General features: G+C 35.8%; 1 protein-coding gene across 3 annotated transcripts in view; it reads left to right on the top strand.

Moving 5' to 3' along the window:
• zgc:77784 overlaps positions 1 to 24,606 on the top strand; it is a 151,412-nt gene extending 126,806 nt beyond the window's left edge. For all 3 annotated transcript variants that reach the window (XM_087282642.1, XM_087282641.1, NM_001431128.2), the window contains 14 exon segments: positions 520 to 736; positions 856 to 974; positions 1,055 to 1,226; positions 4,979 to 5,194; positions 5,287 to 5,329; positions 7,307 to 7,446; positions 7,538 to 7,807; positions 7,961 to 8,075; positions 12,786 to 12,989; positions 19,315 to 19,469; positions 19,572 to 19,670; positions 19,782 to 19,931; positions 23,506 to 23,630; positions 23,957 to 24,606. In XM_087282642.1, the coding sequence (XP_087138768.1) occupies positions 520 to 736; positions 856 to 974; positions 1,055 to 1,226; positions 4,979 to 5,194; positions 5,287 to 5,329; positions 7,307 to 7,446; positions 7,538 to 7,807; positions 7,961 to 8,075; positions 12,786 to 12,989; positions 19,315 to 19,469; positions 19,572 to 19,670; positions 19,782 to 19,931; positions 23,506 to 23,630; positions 23,957 to 23,968 (2,037 nt within the window). In that variant the 3' untranslated portion in view covers positions 23,969 to 24,606.
• The last annotated feature ends 397 nt before the right edge of the window (positions 24,607 to 25,003 follow it).

Below are 25,003 nucleotides of genomic sequence, written 5' to 3' on the forward strand. Positions count from 1 at the left end.
ATATATATATATATATATATATATATATATATATATATATATATATATATATATATATATAGTGACATTTAAAGGCTAACGGTTAACTAGGCAAGAGAAAGTAATTTGGCAAGTTATTGTATACTGATGGTTTGATCTGTAGACTATGGGGAAAAAATAGCTTAAAGGGTCTGATATTTTGACCTTAAAATGGCTTTAAAAATATAAAACTGCATTTATTGTAGCTGAAATAAAACAAATAAGACTTAATCCAGAAGAAAATATATTATCAGACATACTGTGAAAATGTCCTTGCTCTGTTAAACATTATTTTGGGAAATATTTAATAAAGAAATTAAATTGAAAGGGGGACTAATATTTCTAAATTCAACTGTAATAAAAATATCACATTATCAGCCATTGATTACTTTATCTATCTGTAACCTGCAAACTGTTATTTCATCTGACAAAACTGACAATAAAGGGCCTTCCACAAGGTCTGAAACTCATGATATTGTATATATTTGTTGGCTATTTCAGCTTGACCGTCACCCTCGCTATATCCAAGGCTACAGGCTGTTTTACAGGCCAGTGGGGAGCACCTGGATGTTCCAGGACATAAAAGCTGGTCCCCTTCACACTGCTGTCCTAACAGAGCTACACGGAGGAAAAGAATATGAGCTCAAAATGAGACCTTACTACAATGAGTTTCAGGGGATTGACAGCGAAATCATAATGATCCGCACTCCTCACGAAGGCAAGGCTTGTGTTGATATTCAGACTTCAGCTTTTAGTTCAACTGACTTTCATTTTACCCTCCAACGTTCGCAGTAATGTTAATGTTTTGACATTTGCCCATCATATTTCTGCTTTTAGTGCTGTGTGGACCTCCTCAGGGAGTCAGCGTGGTGCAGTTAAGCAACAGCTCAACCGTGCGAGTGTCCTGGCAGCCTCCTCCTCCTGATGTGCCTGAAGAGCTCATACTTGAGTACAGGGTATGAACGCCTTTTATATAGAGAGCCTTTCAGTGACCGCTAGGTGAAACTCTGCTAAAGTTCATCTCTGTTTGGGTCAGGTGTGGTGTGTGGGAAATGAGTCTCAGCAGGTGCTCAACAGGACTGTGGATGGAGATATTCTGTGGGTGATGCTGGATGGGTTGATGGCTGAGTCAGGGTATCGTGTGCAGGTTGCAGCGGTGACTAGTGCTGGAGTGGGTGTTTACAGTCCGCCTGTCTTTATCTTCCTCAGTGAGTACTATTATGAGTTAAGTGTCATATTTTGAAACATACTAGCTGCTTTCTTGCTGGTCAACGATTATCAGTTATCAGATGGTAAGATCCATGATCTACTAATGACCAGTTTGGTTGGTCTAATCGCCAGCTTCAACCAACTACTAACAAACTTGTATTGTCCAACAACCATCTTGGGCAACTAATAGACAGACTAAACTAAGTGGTAATCCTCTTTCCTGCTGAAAAAAAACAGCTTATGTGGATAAAGTAGACTGAAAAAGCAATAGGTTGTTTTCACTTGATGTCATTGATGACCCGTGAAATTCAGATGGAGGGCAGGAAGTGGTTCTTCTACATAGGAATCGTTATTAGACCATCAAAAATGTTTCTGTTTTATGTTGTTTAAATTGTTTAAATCAGCTAAAATAAAAAATGCCGAACAGCTTTTACAGAACTCCAAAAGTTTTAGCTCATAAAGGGGGGGGGGGGGGGGGAGTTCAAGAAAACGGCTGAAAAACGAAAGAAAAAGCAGGGTGTAATCAACATTTTTTATTAAATCTAATAAAGCTATGTGTACAAACTTTTTTGAATGAGATAATTCGGTTGACAGCAACAAAAAAGATTATAAACAGGCAGAACTATGTGTTCAAATATGGTAATGTGTTATAAAAAAATCAGATACAAACATCACCACACTATCCAGAAGAATATAAATAACACACCCTGCTGTTTAATCGCTGCAATGAAATATTCGTCTTGTTTTGCAACAATCCAAGTCTTTACTGGCGTTTCGACAGAATATATAAAATAAATAAATGAAAATGTAGACTATTCATCCACATTCTGTATGCTTTTATCCTTTATTTTGTGATGTCTGGAGGTAAACCGCAATGGGGGAAAACTGTCGTAATTTAAAATAGACATCTTTTTGAACCACATAAAGTGTATAATGTGTACAACTTTTTGTTAATGAATGCTACCGAATACTCCAGCATAGTAAACTCATAAACTGTAAAAACTACTGTAGTGTTAGTGTAAACTGTGATACGTTGTGATTATAGCGTAGAAAACTGAAGCCTATTGAATAATTTGTTTACTACTACAGTTGGATTGTACCAAAGCAACAGTATAATTACTATGATTTTATTTCAAGTAATTATCTATAGTATGCTTCCAAACACTATAGTATTTTTCATGTAACATAATTATACAGTATGTACCGCATCGATCACAGGCAAATATATTTTAGTAACTCGCTCCTCTTTATGATATAAGGATCATGCCCAACATACAGTTGGTCAGAATTATTAGCCCCCCTGAATTATTAGCCTCCCTGATAATTTTTCCCCCAATTTCTGTTAAATAGAGAGAATATTCTTTTCAACACATTTCTAAACATAATAGTTTTAATAACGTATTTCTATCAACTGATTCTGACAGTAAATAATATTTAACTTTTTAAAATAGTATTCTTAAAGACACTTTTATTCAGCTTAAAGTGACATTTGAAGGCTTAACTAGGTAAATTAGGTTAACTAGACAGGTGAGGGTAATTAGGCACCTTATTGTATAAGGATGGTTTGTTCTGTAGACTTAAATCAAAAATATAGCTTAAATGAGCTAATAATTTTAACCTTAAAATGCTTTAAAAAAAAAAAAAAAACGTATTCTAGCCAAAATAAAACAAATACTTTCTCTAGAAGAAAAAATATTATCAGACATACTGTGAAAATTCCCCTGCTCTGTTAAACATAATTTGGGAAATATTTAAAAAAGAAGAAAAATCAAAGGGGGGCTAATAATTCTGACTTCAACTTTAAATGGTAATTTTTTTATTATATCTCCTTTGAAATATGGTATAAATTGAAAAAATACAGACTTTCCTTTATGTCTCCCATTTATATTTTTTTGTACTTCCTTTTTTTTACTTCCTACTTTTACTTCTACTTCCATCTGAATTTTCCATGTCACCAGAACCACATGATTAAAAACAACCTATTAGATATCTTTTAAAAAAAAAAAAAAAGAGCGAGTAAACCGATTGCTTTTAAAGGACATAATTATAAAATGAAGTTAAGCTAACTCAACCGTTCCAAGTTACAATGGATTTACTCACTATTTAAAGTGAAGTCAACTTGTTACTCTAAAGGCAACAGGTTTACTAACTTTTTATAATGAATTAATCACGTTTTATATTGTATGTTTTGATAGTTTATACTGGTTCTCACTGGTCTTTTTGCTGGTTTTTAATGGTTGTTTGCTGGTCATGTGCTGAACCAGCAAAGAACCAGCATAAACCAGCATTAAAATTAAAACCTATTTTAGCATGGTTGGCCCGCTAATGCAGATTTGATTTAACTAATAACTTATTTAGATACTATTATTTACCATTTTGAATAGCTAAAGGACAAATTTCTCACCTGTTGACAGGTTTGATATAGCTATAACTATCTAAACCAGCTAATGGCTAGATAGGACTAGCTAATAACCTGCTTGGACCAGCTAATATTTAGCCAGCTGAGCAGCTAGATCGAGCTTAACAAGTTTAGGCACATTAATAATAATTTTACTAACTTTGCTAGTTGCTAACAGGCTTGATCTAGCTATAACTATCTTGATCAGCTAATGGCTAGAAAGGACTAGCTAATTACCTGCTTAGACCAGCTAATAATCGATTTAACCAGCTATTGAGCAGCTAGATCGAGCTTAACAAGTTTAAGCTCATTAATGATAATTTTTTACCAACTTTGCTAGTTGCTAACAGGCTTGATCTAGCTAATAACCATAATGACTAGTTAATGGTATGACTGAACAAGCTAATACCATGTTTGGACCATCTGATATCTATCTTTGCCAGCTATTATCCGACTTAATCCAGCTAATAGCTGTCTTGGATCACCCTATTACTTGTTTGACAAGCTAATACTAATTTTGGTACACTAGTTATTAAATTGTTCCAATTATCCTTCTTAGACAATTAAATGAGGTTTGGACAATGAGTAGTTTGATTAAATTAATAACCTTAATACAGTTGAAGCCTCTTTTCCAGCTAATAACCTGTTATGTCAGCTTCTGGCAGGTTTGATCTACTAGTATACTAATATAATTACCATCTTAGCCAGTTAAGGATTTGGCTAGCAAATAACCTGCATAGACGAGTTTATAACCAGCTATTATCAGGACTGATAATCATCTTGAATCAGTTTATTAATAGCTTGGACAGGTTAATAACTGGATAGTATCTAATTACCAGCTTGGACAGAAAATTACCAGCTGTATCAAAGTAATTGAGTTTAGATCCTCAAATAGCTATTTTTGTTAGCAAATAACCAGCTTGGCCAGATGTAGACAAGCTTGATCCAGATAATAACCATGGCCAGATTGAATAAGCTAATAACCTGGCTTGTTCCAGCATTCCTGCTGCCCTGTTCCAAAAACACGTCTACCGGTTTCAGCTGGATTTGTCCTGCATGCTGGTTTTGAAAAAAAAATGTTTCGCACAGCTCTGATGGTGACATTTATCCCACCTGACAGTATCTTATCTCAGCATTTACTCGTATTTTATGTTAAGGAATCGAAAATGTTAAGGTATAAGAAATCTTATATCCACACCGTGTGTCAGCTGAAGACAGATTATGTGGGGGTATATATTTTAATAAAGTGCTTCCTATATAAGACAGGAAGCATTTACTCTCATGTCTCTTTTCCGCTATCACCTGATTGCTCTTATACACTTTTTTCCATTTCCTTGGTGTGTCTTCTATCAGAAGTAGCAATAGATCAGTCGTTGTCAGTGGTGAAGGATGACAGTGTCAGCCTATCAGAGCAGATCACAGGGGTGGTCCGTCAGCCTGCCTTCATCGCGGGAATTGGTGTATCGTCCTGGATGGTTCTAATGGGATTCAGCGCCTGGATTTACTGCAGACATAGAAGGAGAAAAGAACTTGGACACTACACTACTTCCTTTGCATACACACCCGCAGGTAACCTTCTGTACCATACTAGCACAGATCTACCATTGTGTGCTTTCAAATGAGCTTGAAATGATTTATTTCTCTTTTTTCTTTTATCTCAGTTGCTCTCTCTCGGGGTGACGGGTCAGATCTTATCAATGGAAGGTCTGTATTATTTCGAAACATTTATTCAGTCATTCACCAAGGACACGTTACACTGAAAGTGAAAGCAACAGTAAAGATAGTTAAAGTGTTGCAGAATATTTCTAGTTTCCTTGCTTGAGCTATCTATTCATTCAAGTATCATGCACAAAATGCAACAGTTTCAATTAATAACTGTTTCTCAAGCAGCAAATCAACATGTTAGACTCATTTCTAAAAGATCACGTGACACTGAAGATATGAGAAATTATGGTATACCATCACAGAAATTAATTATGTTATAAAATATATTCAAACAGCCATTTTACGTTGTATTACAATTTGAAAATATTATTGCTGTACTGTATCTTTCCTATAAAAAAAAAATGCAATCCTGGTGATCATAAATTTTTTCTTGTACAGGGTGTCCCCAGGTCTTTTTATACATAAAAAGGGTCATATTTCAGTTATATGGTCTCCAACAACATACTGATATGCATGCAAGGTCAAAAAACACTTTCATGGTCTTATAATATGCATTTATTTTTACCCAATTATCCCAGCGACTCCTATATGAATTGTTCAGCGATTCATTTGTTCCCAAACCCCTCCTTAGCGCGAAGCTAATCTGCACTGATTAGACCGATGACAGCCTGTTGCGATTGGTCGACAGCGTTCAGCGCTAAACAAATGCCAGGTTTTTCAAGCCCCCGGCGGACGGCCCGCGCGATAACCCTGTGACCGTCATAACCCCCTGCACGGGAAGTATGAACGGCACTTAGCAGTGAAAATGAAACTGATAGCGTGCACATCATTTACTGAGCGTGATTTCCGTGACTGAGCTTTTCTCCCTTCTCAGCTGTAACTTAGATCATTTCTATTTGCAATTATTGCTGTGGCACCTCTTGCGTGAAGTGTTCTATGTTCTCAGGGCTTACCTGTACTCTGCTTTGCCCAAAGATCCCATCCCCAGCCAAGGGGTTGTAGTGCTCACCAGATTGTAGCAGGCTGCCTTTATGCATAATAAACTGGCCTTATTTTGCATGCACGCCTGGTGTATTGTCTGCTCATTCTCACAAGTCTCATACACCAGTCTTTTCTGATCCTTCCTTTATCAAACGGATGAATCGCCCTCTGTAAGCGTGTAGACTGCTGAATCAATTATTTCCCCTCACACTTCCAATAATATCCAGGCAAGCACAGCGTCTTCTTGACTCATGACTTCAGGATCTGTTTGTCTTCGAGGCTGTGTTAGTGGACGGGACGCAGGTTTAAATTTTCCTGGGTTTGCGCCCATAACAACTATGTTTCGTAGTCACGTCACGTTAAAACGGCTAAAGACTCGTTATGAAGACGATTCATTCTAACCATAATGAGTCGACTCTTTTTTTTAGATGAATCAATAGTTTTTAAAACTGTCCACTTTCAGATTTAAGCCTTAGCTGGATATTTCACTTCACTTAGATCTGTGTTACACACTACATGGAAGCTCATTTTCAAAACCCACAATAGGGGCTCTTTAAAAAGTATTAGAAGTTGATAAATCAATTATGGTGGTGGATGAGGAGATCCCCCAACCCCCCCCTTAATCTGGGGTCGCCACAACTAAATGAATCACCAACTTATCCAGGAAATGTTTTAGGCAGTGGATGTCCTTTACAGCTGCAACCCATCTCTGGGAATATCCATACACTCATGCACACACATATACTAAGGACAATTTAACTTACCCAATTCACCTATACCACATGTTTTTGGACTTGTGGGGATAACCCGGAGCACCCTGAGGAAACCCATAGAAACAAGGTGAGAACATGCAAACTCCACACAGAAACTGACCAACTGACCCAGCCGGGGCTCAAACCAACGACCTTCTTGCTGTGAGGCAATTGTGCTACCCACTGTGCCACAGTGCTCCCCCATTATTATATTAAACACATATTTCACATCAAATGTTTTACAGCTTTCATGTTTGTTAACAGTAATAGCCTTTCTTTACAGGCCATGTTTGCTGGAGTCACACTTGGGAAACTACCCCTGGCTGGCAGATTCATGGCCCACTGGCAACTTCTCTCGAAATGGAAAAGACTCGGTCAACTGCTGTGCCGGCAGACTGGACTCCACAGATCAATACTACAACAGTAAGATCTCTGTCATGGGCGTTCCACCTGCATTATTCTACTGTCACACTAACAAATCAAATCTCCTATAACTCATTAATCTGTTTTACAGCTTCGGGATTCTCAAATTATGTGAGCCAAAATGGGAAGTACAGCCCATCCTCAAACGAAGGTGCCATTTACTGTACCATCAACCCTGCCGATGCTGATGGACATGACCTGTGCAGTATGTACTCTCAGGGTCCAGACCCTTACACCAGCACTCCAGTACTCTCCAAAACTGACCTGTACAGCATGGAGCAGGACCTGGACCAGTGGAGCCTTCAGTCCAGCCACAGCGGAGCAGAATATGCAAAACTCCAATACCCAAGAGGCCCAAACGGTAGGCGTGACATTGGTTTCAATCATGGGGGTTAAGGGATTAATCCTTGAGAATTACTATGCAGACAGATTGGATCAACAAGTGCTGCACCAAATGCTTATGTCAGTTTGATGCAAATGGCCTTGAGTTCTTTCTTTTCATGCTGTTTTGCAGGCAAACTGGTGAAGCAGAAGTCTCCAGGGCAAAGCTCCTCACCCACATGGTCTGATGTGCTGTCATTGCATTCAGCACAAAACAAGGAGGTTCAAATCCCAGACAAAAGACACAGGTAATGAAAATGAGCATCACCATATTGTGAAAAATCATTGGTAGATGTACCAAAAATCATGGTATTTTATCATAGATGTTCAAAACTATTATCATTATGCCCATAGTACAGTACATGTTCAGAAAGCTATGGTAGCTACAGATGCACCCAATTTTTGGCTGCTGAAAACAATTAGGGCTGAAAATGGCTTTTTTTGACCACAGCAAAGTGAACCGTTGACTAGCTTGCACACTCACTTCAGTAGAGATGGGTACCGAAACTCTGTACTTTATCGGTGTCGTACTACATTATGAAATGCTGAAGTATCGTTTAGCTCTGACGTTAATGCTTCTGCTATTGGTACTGGAGAAATATTGCTGAATAAACATTACTTACTGTAGCATAATTTAACTGTCCAACCTTTTCTAATTTGCAATATTTGATATTCGTCTGCACAGCAGGCAATCTCACATTGCGAGCGCTTCAAGTATAAAAGCTTTCACAGATCTTGGCTGAGCACGCACACTCAGAAGAGGCTCGCGCCAAACACACACACACATAGTTTGCGATACAGACACACGCACATACAGCTCAAAAGCTTGCGGAGTGAACCAAATGGGTTGTATTTCCTGAGTGGACACCAATAATGTCCATTGCAACAAACGCAACAAGTTGTTTTCTTGTATAAGCAGAAACGCAAGCAACCTGGCTAAGGGAAATTATCTTCAAAAGTGCATTACCTGCAGTGAAAAGTTTTTGACTGCCTAGCTACTAATGGTAACGTTACATTATCCACATTGTTATGCCAGCAGTCAATCACCTAAATTAGTATAATATCAATAGTAAAATAAACACATTCGGTTACATTGAAAACATTTTTATTTTTTTTGCAGTAGCCTAAAAAAATTCTAAGCATTAAAATTCCTTTAACATCAGCTGTATTACAAATATAACCTATGAATAGCCTAATTGTAATATGGGGATGTGACACAGACAACTGAATTCAAATCCACATGCAGGTTTATTCAGGATGTCAGGCAAGCAGTGGTCAATACTGCTGCAAACAGTTGTAGAAAAGACAATCCAGAATTGTTGTCGTAATAAAGCTGTGGTCACACTGGGGTTTTCCTCCCATAGACTTCCCTTCATACGCACAAGAGTGCGTCAGACCGGAAACGCAGGGTCATGCATTAAGTTTTGTAGGTTGCTGCGGTGCAAAGTTCGAGCTTAGTGAACTCTGACCTGCGAAATTGCATCACTTGACTGTGTGCGACCAATCAAGGATCAAAACATGATCTCTCTGGTCGCTCTCGCTCACTTTTTAAATGTCTAATAATCTTGTTTATTCCTGCCCCTTTTCGCAGCACCATAACACAGAATTTCACACACACAAACTCTAGTGTTAAAGCAGCTTAACAGGCAAGAAGTCGGAAGGCAGACAGGAACAAAAAGACAAACTAGGCTAGGGTCAAAAATGACGGGAAAACAAGACAAGGAAACCGAGTTGTAATGTCACTTACATGAATAAGACTCGGCAACTGGAGTAAGTGTATGTGCTGCTTAAATAGTGTGTGTAATTTGTCCTTGACAATCCTCCGGTAGTGTTAGTGCAATCAGTCAGGATGCAGAACATGTTTGTGTGAGCAGAGTGAATGTATGAAGTTGTAGTCCATGAAATGGCTGTTTTGTAGTCCATTAGTGATAGTGCATGTTTTCCAGCGATCTAAGGAGTAAAAGTCGCTGGTGATTGTGAAACTGCTAATAAATTATATTAATAAATTATAATTAACAGCTTACTTTTACATTGCATTGCACAGTTAACTCCCAAAACACTGTTAACTCGTATATGTGAATGTGTTAATGAAAAATCATAAACATTATCTCATTTAACTGCATTTTGCAACTCAATATTTATTGAGTATTTTTAACTGCAGGGAGCACAATAAACAAAGAAAGGTCCTGACTTCAGCCAGAAAAGTCAAACATGAGTCATTTTCCTTAAAACCCTTGTACATTCTTTTACAGGAAAAAAATATATATTTTTTTGTTTTACAATTATTGGTTTTGTTTTGTATTACAATTAAAACATAATAATAAAATAAAGTGATGTTAATTATGTTCAATTTGTTTTTTGTTTTTTCATTGAAAAACAAAAACACTTCAAAAAGTACAGATAAGAGAACCGTTAAAGTACCGAACCGATAAGGGGTATCGATAAAAGTAGTAATACCATTAAAACCTTAACAATACCCATCCGTACACTTCAGTCTGAGTACAAAATAGTTAAATATATTAAGCGCTATGGATATTTCACTCATGTACACATACTTAGATGAGCATGAATGTCATGCTCACCAGAAAAGCAAAGTTTGCTCAAATAATGCTCCAACAGGACAGTTTGAGCGTAGTATAATTGTTCCTGCTGCTTACAATAGCACTGGACTGCTGTACTGTCATAGCAACGCTGATAAAGTGGCCCCTCTTGACTATAAAATTTTATTGTCAATTATTTATGTTCTGTAAATAAAATGTGATTATTTTGTTGACCTGTGTTTTTTTTTATTAGTGTCAATAAAGTTAATGATGCTGGAATATTTAATCAATTCTATGTGTGTTCAATAAAAAAGGTTAGGAGAGTTTTTTCTTCAATGTTTATCATATTAGTAATTTAGTGGATACAAATGAATAATTCGATTCACAGAATTCTGGTATCCTCAATGCAATGCAAGAGTTACATTCAGGAGGTGCGCAACAAATTTCAATTACTGATTCATGCTTTTATATGTAGCTGATATTAACAGGTGGAGTTTAGTGGAATTCGTCACTTGTTAATCATTCTCGAGTTCTCCATTGGCTGTACCCATACATACGTCCCCTTTTTCCACTAATTCTCTGCACAGCATCAAAAGCACAAGAATTCTCAACTGCAAATTCTGTGCTCACAGGATGTTTTGCTAAAGAGCTCAAGTTATTTTAGACAGTCAGGCCTTTGCATTTACATTGTTTAATGAAAAGAAAAAGAGACAAAAATAATAAAAAAAATATTCCTTTTTCCACAATGAGTTCAATTTAACAAGTCTTGAAAATGTATTAAGATTCATTAAGATAAGACAAAACAATAAAAACATTTTTGGTGGGATCCAGAAGTTTCCAGAGCATCCAGAAGTTTCTGTTTCAGTTTTTTCAGTTCTGTTTCAATTTTAATTTCAGTACATACCGAATAGTATAGCATGTCAAAAACGGGTGACTTAAAAAAACAACACTTAGCATGCTGCATGTCCATAAAAAGTGGTATATTTCAAACAAGTGATCAAAGATGTGTTCAAAGTTGTTCAAACAGGTGAAAAGTGGAATACAATATCCTAAATGGTACCTTGTCAAAATGTTTTAAATAACTACAAAAAATGATAACACCATTGTACTTGTCCAAAACTGTGATGCCATGTCATGTACAGTAATTTAATGGTAAATATTCAAAAGCCAAGATATCATGCTAGAATGGTACAGGACATGTTCAAAAATCATTGAAATACAAGCCAGTAAAGTACTTGATCAGAAGATCGTGTCAATGCCATTTTTAGACTCATGATTATGAATCTATCAAAAACATTATAATTATAATGTCCAAAACCATAAAAGAAATTAATACCATGATAATGACAAAAGGTCATTGTTTTATTTCAAAATGACATTATTTATGATTAAATGCCATCATAATACATTGGAACACGTCGAGATACAATGGCAAAAGACCATATTACTTGTTCAAATGACAAACAATCAAACAAACATGTGGATACCTTTTCCAAACTCATGATGTTATGTTAAAACATCATGATACTGTTGGAAATATCAACAAAACATGGAATAAGCATGGTACAAGTGGTTGTACCATGATGGCATTTTATTAAACCATCGTAAATGTGGTAAATCTAAAAGTTATGATACATGCAACATGTCAATATTTAATTATACAGTAACATATAACATAACATCAATTTAACAATAGTACATGTCCAAAAACTATGGAATGTGTAACTTTTTTAAAAGTGCCTGTCAACAAATTTAAGATTTAGGATTTCACATGCTTATAAATGTGCCTTTCGGTAGCTTTAAATCCCATGTTTTTTTGTATTTTTGAAGTTCAAACATTGCCGGATGTAATTCTCCACCTCAGAAAAGTAATACAGAACCTGTGCGACATGGTAAAATGTAGTCTGGGTGATAAATTGAGGTCTTATCTAATCTTATTTGATGTTTCAGCTCAAAGTGACAGGGGCTAATGATGTTAGCGCTTACAGCCAAGCCTTCTTAGGCTGTTAGAGACGGGGCCGAGAGGCAGGTCACCAGACATGGCTTCTCAGTCTGAACCTTCAAGAATAGCCACGGCTGGAAATAAAGCGGAACCGCACAAATCAACCTTTGTCCTCGATGCTTTCACATCATATTTTTATCATCACCCACCATGGATGAAACTGCTTTGACAAATTTTTGATAAGCTTTTTTACGATGCTGTCTTTGTACCCGACATTGGATTCTCTGTTAAATTATTTATTTACACTGTCTGGTTTTATTTACCAGTCTTTTATCGTTTGCAATCATTTCTGCAGTCTGGAGTCTTTTCGCATGCGTTCTCTTTATGCGTGTGTATGATGCTTTGTACGCGTTTGCTTTTGTGTTTTAGTCGATTTTAGGTTTAACGGGCATCCTAATCTGTTTACGTCCCTATAGCCCTGAGGATGATGGAGAGTGGTGTCCTCCTCTGCCTGAGCGAACTTATCTGATTGAGGACGCAGCCACTCTGCCTTTAAGAGGAGAGGAATCCAGCAGAGCCACAACCTACAGCCTGCAGTCCACAGTAACCCTCACACCCTCCCCGAGTGATGAACAACACCCGGCTAACCCACGCCAGCAGCATCCAGACCTGCTGCCATGGTAAAAATACACACACAGTTCTTCAGTTCACATTGATGTTTTATTCACCTTTCTGTAATGCCAGGATGGAAAACAAAGATTTTTGTTAAGAGTATTATGGCTGTGTTTTAAAAAATACACAGTTAAAGGGATAGATCAGCCAAAAAAATGAAAATTCACTTCATTTAATATTAAAAACAGATTTTTGAAGTCTACAAATACAATTTTTTATCGAAGAAGCAGGTATCTGAGAAGAACCTCAGACAAACACATAACACACCATTACAATGAGAAAATGGCGGACAGTGTTGCCAGATAAACAATCTCTCCAAAACCCTCTCAAACACACCAAAAAACAATTAGGTTGTTTCTTTTTAAGTATTTAACATGAAATGCACGTTTAAAACATCCAAACTAACCCCAATCCCACCCAAATTTTGTCAACTTACTTAAACTTTTTTTACCAGCACAATCAAATTCTAAGCCTGCAGAAAGATGTTCATCAGCTGACGTCATCCAAAAGGAAACAAATATAAATTTTAATGAAAGTTTGCATTAAATTAAATTGTTATACAGGGTGGGCCATTTATATGGATGCACCTAAATAAAACAATAATGGTTGGTGCTATTAACGTCCTGTTTGTGGCACATTAGTATATGTGAGGAGGCAAACTTTTCAAGATGGGTGGTGACCATGGTAGACATTTTGAAGTCAGCCATCTTGGATCAAACTTTTGTTTTTTCAATAGGAAGGGGGTCATTTGACACATCAAACTTATTGGGAATTTCAGAAGAGAAACAATGGTGTGATTGTATCTTAACGTAACTTTATTCTTTCATGAGTTATTTACAATTTTCTTTCCACTTATAAAATGTGTTCAATGTGCTGCCCGTTGTGTTGGATTGTCAATGCAATCCTCTTCTCCCACTCTTCACACACTGATAGCAACACCACAGGAGAAATGCCAGCACAGGCTTCCAGTATCCGTAGTTTCTGCTGCACATCTTGTATTTTCACACCATTGACAACAAAGATAGTGGGGCCATTCTTCATCAATGGAAACCTCAAGGCCACTGGATATTTAACACTGCTACATGATGATGTGTTTTCCTCTTTATGCACTGAAGCTGGCACATTCCCTGAGTTTTTCCAGCAATATGGTGCACCACCACATTATGGGTGTCAGGTCTGAGCATTCCTTGATGAACAGTTTCCTGAAAAGTGGATTGGTTGTCATGGGCCAGTTGAATGGCCCCCTTAGATCTACCAATCTGACCCCCTTAGACTGTTTATCTTTGGGGTCATCTGAAAGCAATTGGTGTGACGATACAAGATGAGCAGCACCTAAAACTATGGATACTGCAAGCCTGTGCTGGCATTTCTGCTGGTGTTGCTATCAGTGTGTGAAGAGTAGGAGAAGAGGGTTGCATTGACAATCCAACGCAATGAGTTAGAAACTTGTAAATAACTCATGAAAGAATAAAAATAAGTTAAAACAAAAGCACGCCATTGTTTCTCTTGTGAATTTCCCAAAAACTTTGATGCGTCAAATGACCCTCTTTCTACTGAAAAAAACAAAAGTTGGGTCCAAGATGGCCAACTTCAAAATGGCCACAATGGTCACCACCTATCTTTTAAAGTTTGCCCCTCACATACACTAATGTTTCACAAACAGGACATTAATATCACCAACCATTCCCATTTAATTAAGGTGTATCCATCTAAATGGCCCACCCTGTTTATATAAATTTGCAAAACGCAAACAAATACAATGTTAAAGTAGATTTATTTAATAAAAAAAGTATTCATTTTCAATTGCACATATTTGTACTATTTAAAGCTCATGTTTAAGTTAACTAATTTATAGTTCAGCTGACTCATTTTTTAAGTATAAGCTCAGCCAAGTAAAACATTGATATTTAAGTTATGTCAACACATTCAATCCAGATAAGTTAACATAACTCAAAATATTAAGTTGTCGTAACTAATTAAAACAATAATTTTTTACAGACCATATTGTAAAACATCTGAAATGTTGTTTTGGTCATTCTAAAATGCTTCAGCCAAAGTCTGTCATCAAAGTGGTTCAGTATTATTACGTCAAGAACTGTCTTGAGCATCTGCACTCATTAAGAGTAGTCTGTCACGCCTCCAAAAGCCACCACACATTTAATCTGTTTTGTCTTTGTCCTCCAAGGCAGAAGTAATTTATTATATAATGATTTATTATATAAGACAAAAAGGCCCATGGTGGCTTCTCCTGCCGCAGCAAATTCCATTTTTCCTTTTGATATTTGGCCCTAGTTTATCAAGAAGTGTCGATTTCATTCTCTTTGACTCATTGGAGGGAAACTATATTTGAATACAATATTTAAAGGAATCTTCAAACTTTGGACATTAATCTAATATGCATCTTTGGATGAAATTATAGCTAATGGCTGTTTTTTTAACCAACATTCTTCACAATATCTTGTTTTATATTCAACAGTACAAATTCATGAAGATCTATCCCTTATAAATTAATAATTTAGGGGAATAAATATAAATCAAACTTACTGTCCTTATGTACAATGCAAAAAAAAGTAATTAGACTGATAGAAAATGTGGGGTATTTGGAGCATACAAATCCTTTATTTTTTAAATTGAAGATACTAAAGTTTAATGATTTGGTTAAATTTAAAACAGCACAATTTATGTTTAAAGCTAGGAATAAAATACTTCCGAAATGCATACAAAAGAAAGGAAAGGAAAAGTGGGATATAATCTTAGAGAAGAACAAAATTTTGAAAACAAGGACAGCTTTAAAAAGAAAGCTTTAAAAACAACATCAGGATATTAATCAATTTAAAAAGTAGAATAAATATATATTATTAAAGGAATATAATGGTGAATAGAGGTGATTAAAAAAATAAAATGAGAAAGGTATGATGAAATTTCAATTAATGGCTGCTAGCATTACTATGCATTTTTTGAGTCTATGCTATAAAATGTAAGTGTACAAATGGTTAATTAACCATATAATATGTCAAAGATACTAAAAGGATAAAATATGTCTCATGCAAAGCTCACATGTCTCGTGCCCCCCCCCCCCCCTTCTAAAATCTGCATTACTTTATCTTTGTCACAATGACAGTAAATAATATTTGACTTGATCTATTTCAAGACAATTATATACAGCTTAAAGTAACATTTAAAGGCTTAACTAGGTTAATCAAGTTAACTAGGCAGGTTAGGGTAATTAGGCAAGTTATTGTATAACAGTGGTTTGTTCTGTAGACTAACTAAAAAAATAGCTTAAAGTAGCTAATAATTTTGTCCTTAAAATGGTGTTTAAAAAATGTAAAACTACATTTATTCTAGACAAATTAAAACAAATAAGACTTTCTCCAGAAGAAAAAATATTATCAGACATACTGTAAAAATGTCCTTGCTTTGTAATAGAACAAAAATGTATTTTTTGTTAAGTAAATAAAGTTTGTGTTAAAGTTTTTTTTTTTCTGTTCAAAAATAAATAAATCAAATCAATTCAAATCATAAAAGTTTAAAATCAAACAAAAATCCTGCCGGGGTAATAAATGTCTCGGTCCTCTTTGGGTTAGAGATACATAAAGATAAACAGCAAAATTATAAGTTCAAGGTACTCAAAAAAATATTTTCAAAGCCTTTATTCACATGGCTATTCCAATAAAACTGCACCTACACATTTCAGCAAACTTGAATTCATCAGGGTAACAGAGTTCAGGTACGTCTGGAGTTTGTTTAAACACTATGGTCACATGACTCAATAGAATATCTAAGCGGTGCAAAAATAATATATTCAACACAAATTAATTAAATCAATTCTATGATTAATTATTTCAATAATGAGAGAGAGAGAGAGAGAGAGAGAGAGAGAGAGAGAGAGAGAGAGAGAGAGAAAAGAAAAAGTCTAAAAAGTTGTTTATCATAAAGAATACCAATATACTATAAATACAAGTATATGTAGAAACAAATACAGCCAGTTTTTTTCGGACTCTGTGTTGGACCTTCTTTGGTCTTCAGATCTGCCTTCTACAGTTCATGCCATAGCTTTAAAAGATGTTGGTCCATATTGGTATGACCGCATCACACAGTTACTGCAGATTTGGTGGCTGCACATCAATAATGCAACTCTCACATTCATGTAATATTTATAGCAAAATGTACTGTGTACTCCATTTTAAATGATCTCATAATAGGTCAGAACATGCAGTAAGTCAAGAGAGGTGTCATTTCTCTTGCTAGAAAAATAAGGATGGTAATTTTTCTTCTAACAAATTGCTGAGATTTCAAGCTGTTTTGTAAGATAATTAGAAAATTGGCTACTTAGTTGTTTTTTAACAGCTTTTTAGTGTTTAATTATTGCTGTTGGATTTGGTGGCTTGGGTTTTATTGTGTGTTGTTTTATGTAAATCTGATGAGTTTACATTAAACAACACACATTGAGTCATATGCAAAAATTTGGCCACCCCTGATCATTTTCATAATTGTAAGCCATAGCCTGCTGGCCTTTTAAATCAGCAATTTCATTTGGATATATTTTATGTCCTAGGCAAAAAAGGCAACATTACAGTTCTGACATAACGTTTATTAAATCAACAGATGTAAAGCAGTTTAAGTCATAATAAAAACAGACAGGTGCAAAAAATGTGGGCACCCCAACAGAATAATGACATCAATCTTTTGTAAAGCCACAATTACTGAAATACTGTAACAGCCTGTAGACATTTCTTATGGTCAAGGATAAATCCTTGAATCCTTGCTGAAAGCATTTTGGACCTTTCCTCCTTAATTTTTTTTTTAATTCAGTCAGGTTCGATAGGTACCGAGCAGTGCCTAATTTGTAAACTGCAAGGTCCCGGACCAGATCGGGGTAGCAGATCTGCCATGTTACCAGAGGAGGGAAAGGTGTCGCGGACAAAAGCGAAGCGGGTTGAGAAATTGTGGCAAATAAAAGTGAAGAGGGTTGGGGAGTCACGGAAGAAATTGAAGAGCGGGTGGGGTGCATGTCAGTAAAATGAGGTGCTGAATCAGTTTTCAGAGGTTCCGGATCTGGCTTGTTCCAGCACAAATTAAGCCCTGGTGCCAAAGATGAACGGCCTTTTTAAAATCAATCCATAGAATTTTCAATCATGTTCAAGTCTGGGGACTGGAATGGCCATTTTAGAACATTGTATCATGTAAGAGCATGAATTTCTAGGTAGATCTGGAGCTGTGCTTTGGGTCATTATCCTACTGAAACATCTGGAGTAACTTCTGCCTCTTGACTGATTCCTGAACATTGTTCTCCAGAATCTGCTGATTCTGGGTAGAATCCATGCAACCTTTAACTCTGACAAGTTTTCCAGTACATGTTCCTGCCACTCATCCGCACAGCATGATGGACCCTCCACCATATTTTATTAGTAGGGAGTAGGTTCTTCTTCTGGAATGCAGTGGGGCTTTTTTTCTGTCATACAAAGAGTCTATGTGGTGTCTGTCCACAGTATATTTTTCCAAAATGATTAAGGCTTGTCCAAATAAGCCTTTGCATACCTCAAACGACTCTTCTTGTTGGCAGACAGAAGGTTTCTTCTGCATCACCTTCCATTGAGCTGTTCTTTGTGAAGAGAGTGTTCTGGGCTGTGAATTGATGTAATGACAATATTAGCAGCAAGATGTTCCTGGCGCTCTTTGGAAGTGGTCAGTTGTTTGTCTGTGACCATTCTAATCTTCATCTTTGCCTTTCAGATATTTTTCTTGACCTAGCACATTTTTCCCACACAAGAACGGTTCCTGTGGCCTTCCATTTTCTTACTATATTTCTGACTGTGGAGATAAAGAACTTAAACATTTGTGATAGCTTTTGCATCCTTCTAGTTCATGTTGGTGAATTGTCCAGCTTTTAAGGTCATTAGGAAGTTCTTGACTACAAGTTTTAAACGCCAAAACCAAACTTTTGCGTAGCCTATTTTTCAGTTTAATTTAATTTCACACATCTTAATGCTGCTACACTACATATTTCTGTCTGATTTCATTATCTAGCTTTTACTAGAAACCAAATGGCATTTTACTGTGATCCTCTTTTATAGAGAAAGAGCACATTATTATTAAGCCACAGAGGGGTTCCCACATTTTTGCATAAAACTGTATTATAGGAAATACTGTGAAATTTCCCTTGCTCTGTTAAACATCATTTGGGAATTATGAGGTCTAATAATTTCGACTTCAACTGTATACATAAACACAAAGCACGTTTTTATTTTTCATTGTTACTTACTACCATGACATATAACTTGCGCAGGACAAAAACAACCCCCCTAAATTGTTAATGTGTTTATTCAACAGGAAACCACAGTGCTCGCACAACACACAGTTTGCTCTCTCCAACCCAAAGCCGTTTGCCAAAACAGAGTCTGTTAATGGCAGCGCTCCTCACCACAGCGGCCCTTGGAGAGACATGGCTGAAATGGAGGAACTCTTCTCCGGCAGCACAGCCACTAGTAAACCCTTCACCACTGCAAAAATAACTGCTTTTATTACACTCCCGATGATTACATATAGAGAACATCATCTTTGTTTTCTTTCCTCTGCACTGCTATCAGGAGAATATACATCATTCACTTCCTCAATTCACAAGCCCAGGCCTAAGAAGAAATCTCATAAGGATGGCCTTGCGAGACGAGAAGTGTCCAAATCAGGGAGTAAGAGCGCACACAGTTAATCAATTATTGATCGGAGCAACTAAAGCGGTTGGGATAACGGTGTGTATCAGTGATCATTCACACTTTGTGCTTGTTTGTGTGTTTTCGCAGACCTGCCGCCTCCACCTGAACCTCCTCCTCTAACAGAAGAGCCACTCAAGCACCTGACAGACATTCTGGACACTGAAGGAAGCAGGACCACCCCGCAGCACAGAGAGAGGAGATCTGACCGCAAAACAGCCGCACAGTGGAGCACACAAGGTCAGACTTCAGGGAAAAATGCTGCTTATTTAGACTGGACACTAGTCTGTTTGTGATCCTGGCCCACAAAACCAGGCATACGTCTCAAATTGGTGAAATTGAGATTTATTCATCACCTAAAAGCTGAATCAAGCTTTCCATTGATGTATGGTTTGTTAGATAGAATAATATTACATAAAATAGGACAATAATACATAAGACTGGTCAGTTTTAGGTTACTTAACTCTTAGGTAATGACAATTTGATAAAGCTGAAATTACTGGAATTAGGGATGGTAATTGCACTTTCAATATGATCAAATTATATTTACTTACATAGATTTATTTATTATTTATTCCATGCACATAGCATATTAAATGCAAGTAAAGATATGTTATCATTAAAAATAAAGTACTTCTAATAACCTTTGTTGATGTAAATTCTACAAAAAGTAACTACTGCTACATTTTAGTGAGTGACTTCTGAATCCCAGTTGTAAGAGCAACAAATAATAATGTGACTTCTAGTTGATCATGGGAACCTGCATGGACCCAAGATTCTCAGACAAATCAGTCAAGTTTGATGAATGGAAAATCATGGTTTGGGGTTACATTCAGTTTGAGGGCGTTCGAGAGATCTGCCTGAGGTATCAAGACATTTGTGTTGTCCATTACATTACAAATTACAGGAGAGGGCAAATTCTTTAGCATTATAGCGCATACCTCAGCCTCCACATTAAATTTTCAGAAAGCAAAGAAGGTCAATGTGCTCCAGGATTGGCCAGCCCCTTCACCAGACATAAGCATTAATGAGCATGTCTGGGGTATGATGAAGGAGGAGGCCTTGAAGATGAATCCAAACAATCTTGATGAACTCTGGGAGTCATGCAAGAAAGCTTTCTTTGCCATTCCAGATGACTTTGTTAATTAGTTATCTGAGTCATTGCAGAGATGTATCGATGCAGTCCTCCAAGCTCATGAGTTCTACACAATATTAATTCTTTTTCCACTGCAGCATGACTTTATATTCTATACTGTACATTGTTTCTGTTAAGAGACAAGACTTTTTTCTAAGCAAAGTCAGACCTTACTGTTCTAATTAAATAATTCAAAGTCAGGGCTAGACCATATTTTATTTTGGTAAATTAGCATAATCTAGAGGCCTTTGCCTTCATATAAGCCACTTCTGATACCAAATGATCAACTGGACGTCAAGTTATTATATGTTGTTCTTAAAACTTGGATATAGGCGACAAGACTTTTGTCAGGTAGTGTATTTTGTCATATAAACTAACATAATATCTATATTATGAAAGCCTAAACAGTGAATTACTAAGTATGATTATTTCGGACTATAAACTGTATTGTTGAATACAGGTTGTGTAAGTGTATTTTTTTTGCTGCCACATTCATTAATACAGTTGAAAATCCTAATAAGGTTTAATAGAGATCATTACTGAGAAGGTCTGAAAAGGTTGCATATTTAGTCACAGTAAACAAAAAAAATGTCTGTGTAAAGAAAAAGCCTGGCTCTGTTACACCTTCAGGTTAGCTGAATATATATAATAACACACGCACACACATAGACACACAGACACACACATTTATGTCCAATTTACATGTTTGCCATTGTTTACTGATCATCAGTGCAGAGTGTGGGTAAAAACTCTTGACATCTGGCAACCGCAAATATAAAAGCTTGAGGAGGCTTGTTAAAAGCAATATAAACAAACATTTTTCTCCTTTTTTGCTGAAGAAAATATATATTTATATATATGTAGATTGTGGTGCAGTTTTTATTTTGTTATATACATTCTCCCCTCCATAGCCAGGTTACAAAGGTTTAATGCAAATAAAAAATAATAATAATACAATTTATGCAGAAACCAATACCTACAACATTTCGATATTATGTTTATTTACATTTTTAATGTTAAAATTTTTTTTAGAGGTTTTAAATGTTTAATAAATAGAACAGTGGAAGGAAGTTTTGGTGAGCAGATAAAGGGGAGACCAAAATTCAGGTTACCATGAGCACCTTGGTGCTACTGTACTGTACATGAACTATATAAAAATACATTAGCAATACTATTATAGATGTAATTACAATGTTAAAACAATAAAATTACAATGTTATAACAATGTAGTAATTACAATATTAATACAGTACAGTCCAGTCATTACATAAATACTGTGCATATTTACGTATAATTACACAAATACTGTACATAAAAACTATACAAAGAAATATTTAAGTTTATAAACATTATCTTGGATGTAATTACAATGTAATGACATAGTAAATATGTTTGTAGTTACATGTGTACTGTGTATATTTAAGTATAGATAAGAAATTACTGTACAAGCAACATGCATGCAAAGAAACATTTACATTTATAATTATCTCGGATGTAACTACAATGTACAATGTAACAAAACAGTAATTGCACACGCGTTTGTAATTGCATATTACATCTCAGAAGTAATTACAGTGTTATAACAATGTAATTAAAATTTCATTACATATAAAAGAAACAATAAAAGTTTGTAATTACATATGTACAGTGCATGTTTACATATGAATACACTACAGTACTTGAAATAAAGAAACATGTTTACAAGTATTATCTTGGATGTAGTTACAATGTAATAGCAATGTAATGACATAGTACTTACAATGTAACGGCAGTAATTGCACACAGGATAAAAGTTTGTAATTACATGTGTTACTGTGTGTAATTACGTATACAACTATTAATAAACAACGTACATGAAATATAAAAAGAAACATTTACATTAATGGAAAAAATATCTCGGATGTAACTATGTAATGACATAGTAATTACATCCAAGATGAATGTTCTTATTACATATTACAATGTTATAACATAGTAATTACATCCAAAATAATAGTTGGTAATTGCACATGTACCACGCATATTTAAATATAAATACACAAATACTGTACATGAAATATACAAAGAAAAATTTAAGTTTATAAACATTATCGTGGATGTACTTACAATGCAATAGCAGTGTAATTACAATGTAATGACTTAGTAATTAAGCTTGTGATTACATGTGTAATGTGTATGTTTACGTTTACAACTATAGATAACCAAATACTGTATATGCAACATAAAAAATTACATTTAAATTTATAAATGTTATCTTGGATGTAGCAATAATGTAATCACAATTTAATGGCATAGTAATTACAATGTAACGACACAGTAATTGCACACAAGATAAAAGTTTTTGAGTACATACTACATCTCAATGTTATAATATTGTAATTACAATATCATTACATCCAAAAGTTTGTAATTACATGTAATTCAACCACTAGGCTATTGGCGCAGACTATATTTCTTTACATTTCATTAACATTTAGTATTTAAAGCTAAACATAAATGTTAAAACACCTTGGCAACCATCTAAAAACTCCATAGCAACTATCCACTGGCATGATTTATCAAATCTCATTTTCTTCATAAATGTCATGATATATTTAAAACTTTATACAGTAGGCATCTTGCAAGTGTGGTTTCTAGCATTTAAGAGCTGAAATGTTTTTTTTTTTTTTTGCTGCACAGATGAAGATTTAATCCAGTATTTCAAAGCAAACCTGCTGTCCAGAAACTGTTCGCTTTCCAGAAGCTCTGCATCTCAATCATCCGCAAGCTCACGCTCCTTGGGGTCTGGAAGGAGGAGAAACGAGGTTAGATGAGTTTGTGTGCATCTTGTCTGGTCGCTCGTGGTCTGAATAAGTTCATTAGTCTCTCTCCACGCGTGGGGGCCTCGGAGCATTGTAGTAAATTAGCAATCGATAAGCTCCGGGACACCGAGCGTGCAAAGCTGCAAGCGCACTAAATGAATCAGCCAAATTATTACATTTACACTTTTTGTGTGAGTGTGTGTGTGTGTGTGTGTGCGTGTTTCAGAGTGAATATTAAAAATACCATCTCACCTTTGTTGTCAGAATATTACTGCGCGTGCTAATCCAGATGATAATTTATATGTACTTTTGGGCTCGTTTGTTTTCAGAATATGATATGAGGAGAGGAAATTGTCCTGTTGCTCATCACAACGTACGCCATGCAGTGTAAATGCCGCCACGCTCTTGTCCTTCACCTCTGTATTATTGTTTGTCTGATTTTTTTAAGCGTTTTGATTTTAATGATTCATTGTTGTCCTACCTCTGTATGTATATATCTATTTTTTACGACGTTTAAGTGTGAGGAAAAAAAGGCACCTGGAAGGTATGCTGTTTTGTTATTTATTATTATTTATTGTATTTATTTGTTTAAAAAGAAAACAAAGAAAAATGTTAGATGAACATGATGTTTGAATGTATCTGGTGCATACTGTACATGTATGCTTCGATGTCTACATGTAATAGTAATAATTAAAAAAGGTGTTCCGACATTTTTTTGGTGACAAATATAGCAGATATTATCAGGCACAAATCTATGTGCACAAGCCATCCAATTATACATCAGTAAGTCTGTAGAATATCAAACGTTACTTGTTGTAAATCCTCACTAGGACTGTCTCCTTATGATCCTGTGCTCACTGAAAGGGGCTTTTCTCTTCTCCTTGAGAACGATTCGCACTCTGTCAGACTGTTTTTCCTCAAATGCATCAGTCATATGCAGACTGCGTATAAAACAATAAAACTCATGTTCTAAAAGGTGCGTCGCTGGTATGGATTTCCTTTATCATTCTGTCAATATATGCATTTGTGTATTGATTGCATAGCAATGTGGGGTGTAAATCTCCTTTTGGTTTTCTGATTTGGTTGGTAGAGCAGCAATCAAACACCACTGGAACTTTCCACTGTTTGCATGTCTGTGTTCATAAGTAATAATGAAAGGTTGTGCTTTTTTATATGTCAGATTTAAGTTTGCTGCAAGATACTGTAGCTTCTTTTTCATGCATTGAAGCACACTGTTGATGGTGGTAGGATTCATCGATATGCAAGTAGGTGGTAAAAAGAGGAAGTCTTTCAACACGTTCTGTCACAGATGCATATTACATCCTCCCCAGGTTGGTGATGAAGATTTAGCCTTCTACTGACTCACAAAACACCAA

The sequence above is a fragment of the Danio rerio genome, chromosome 15 (genome assembly GCF_052040795.2).
Source record: "Danio rerio strain M-AB ecotype USA chromosome 15, GRCz13ab, whole genome shotgun sequence".
NCBI classification, from domain to species: domain Eukaryota; kingdom Metazoa; phylum Chordata; class Actinopteri; order Cypriniformes; family Danionidae; genus Danio; species Danio rerio.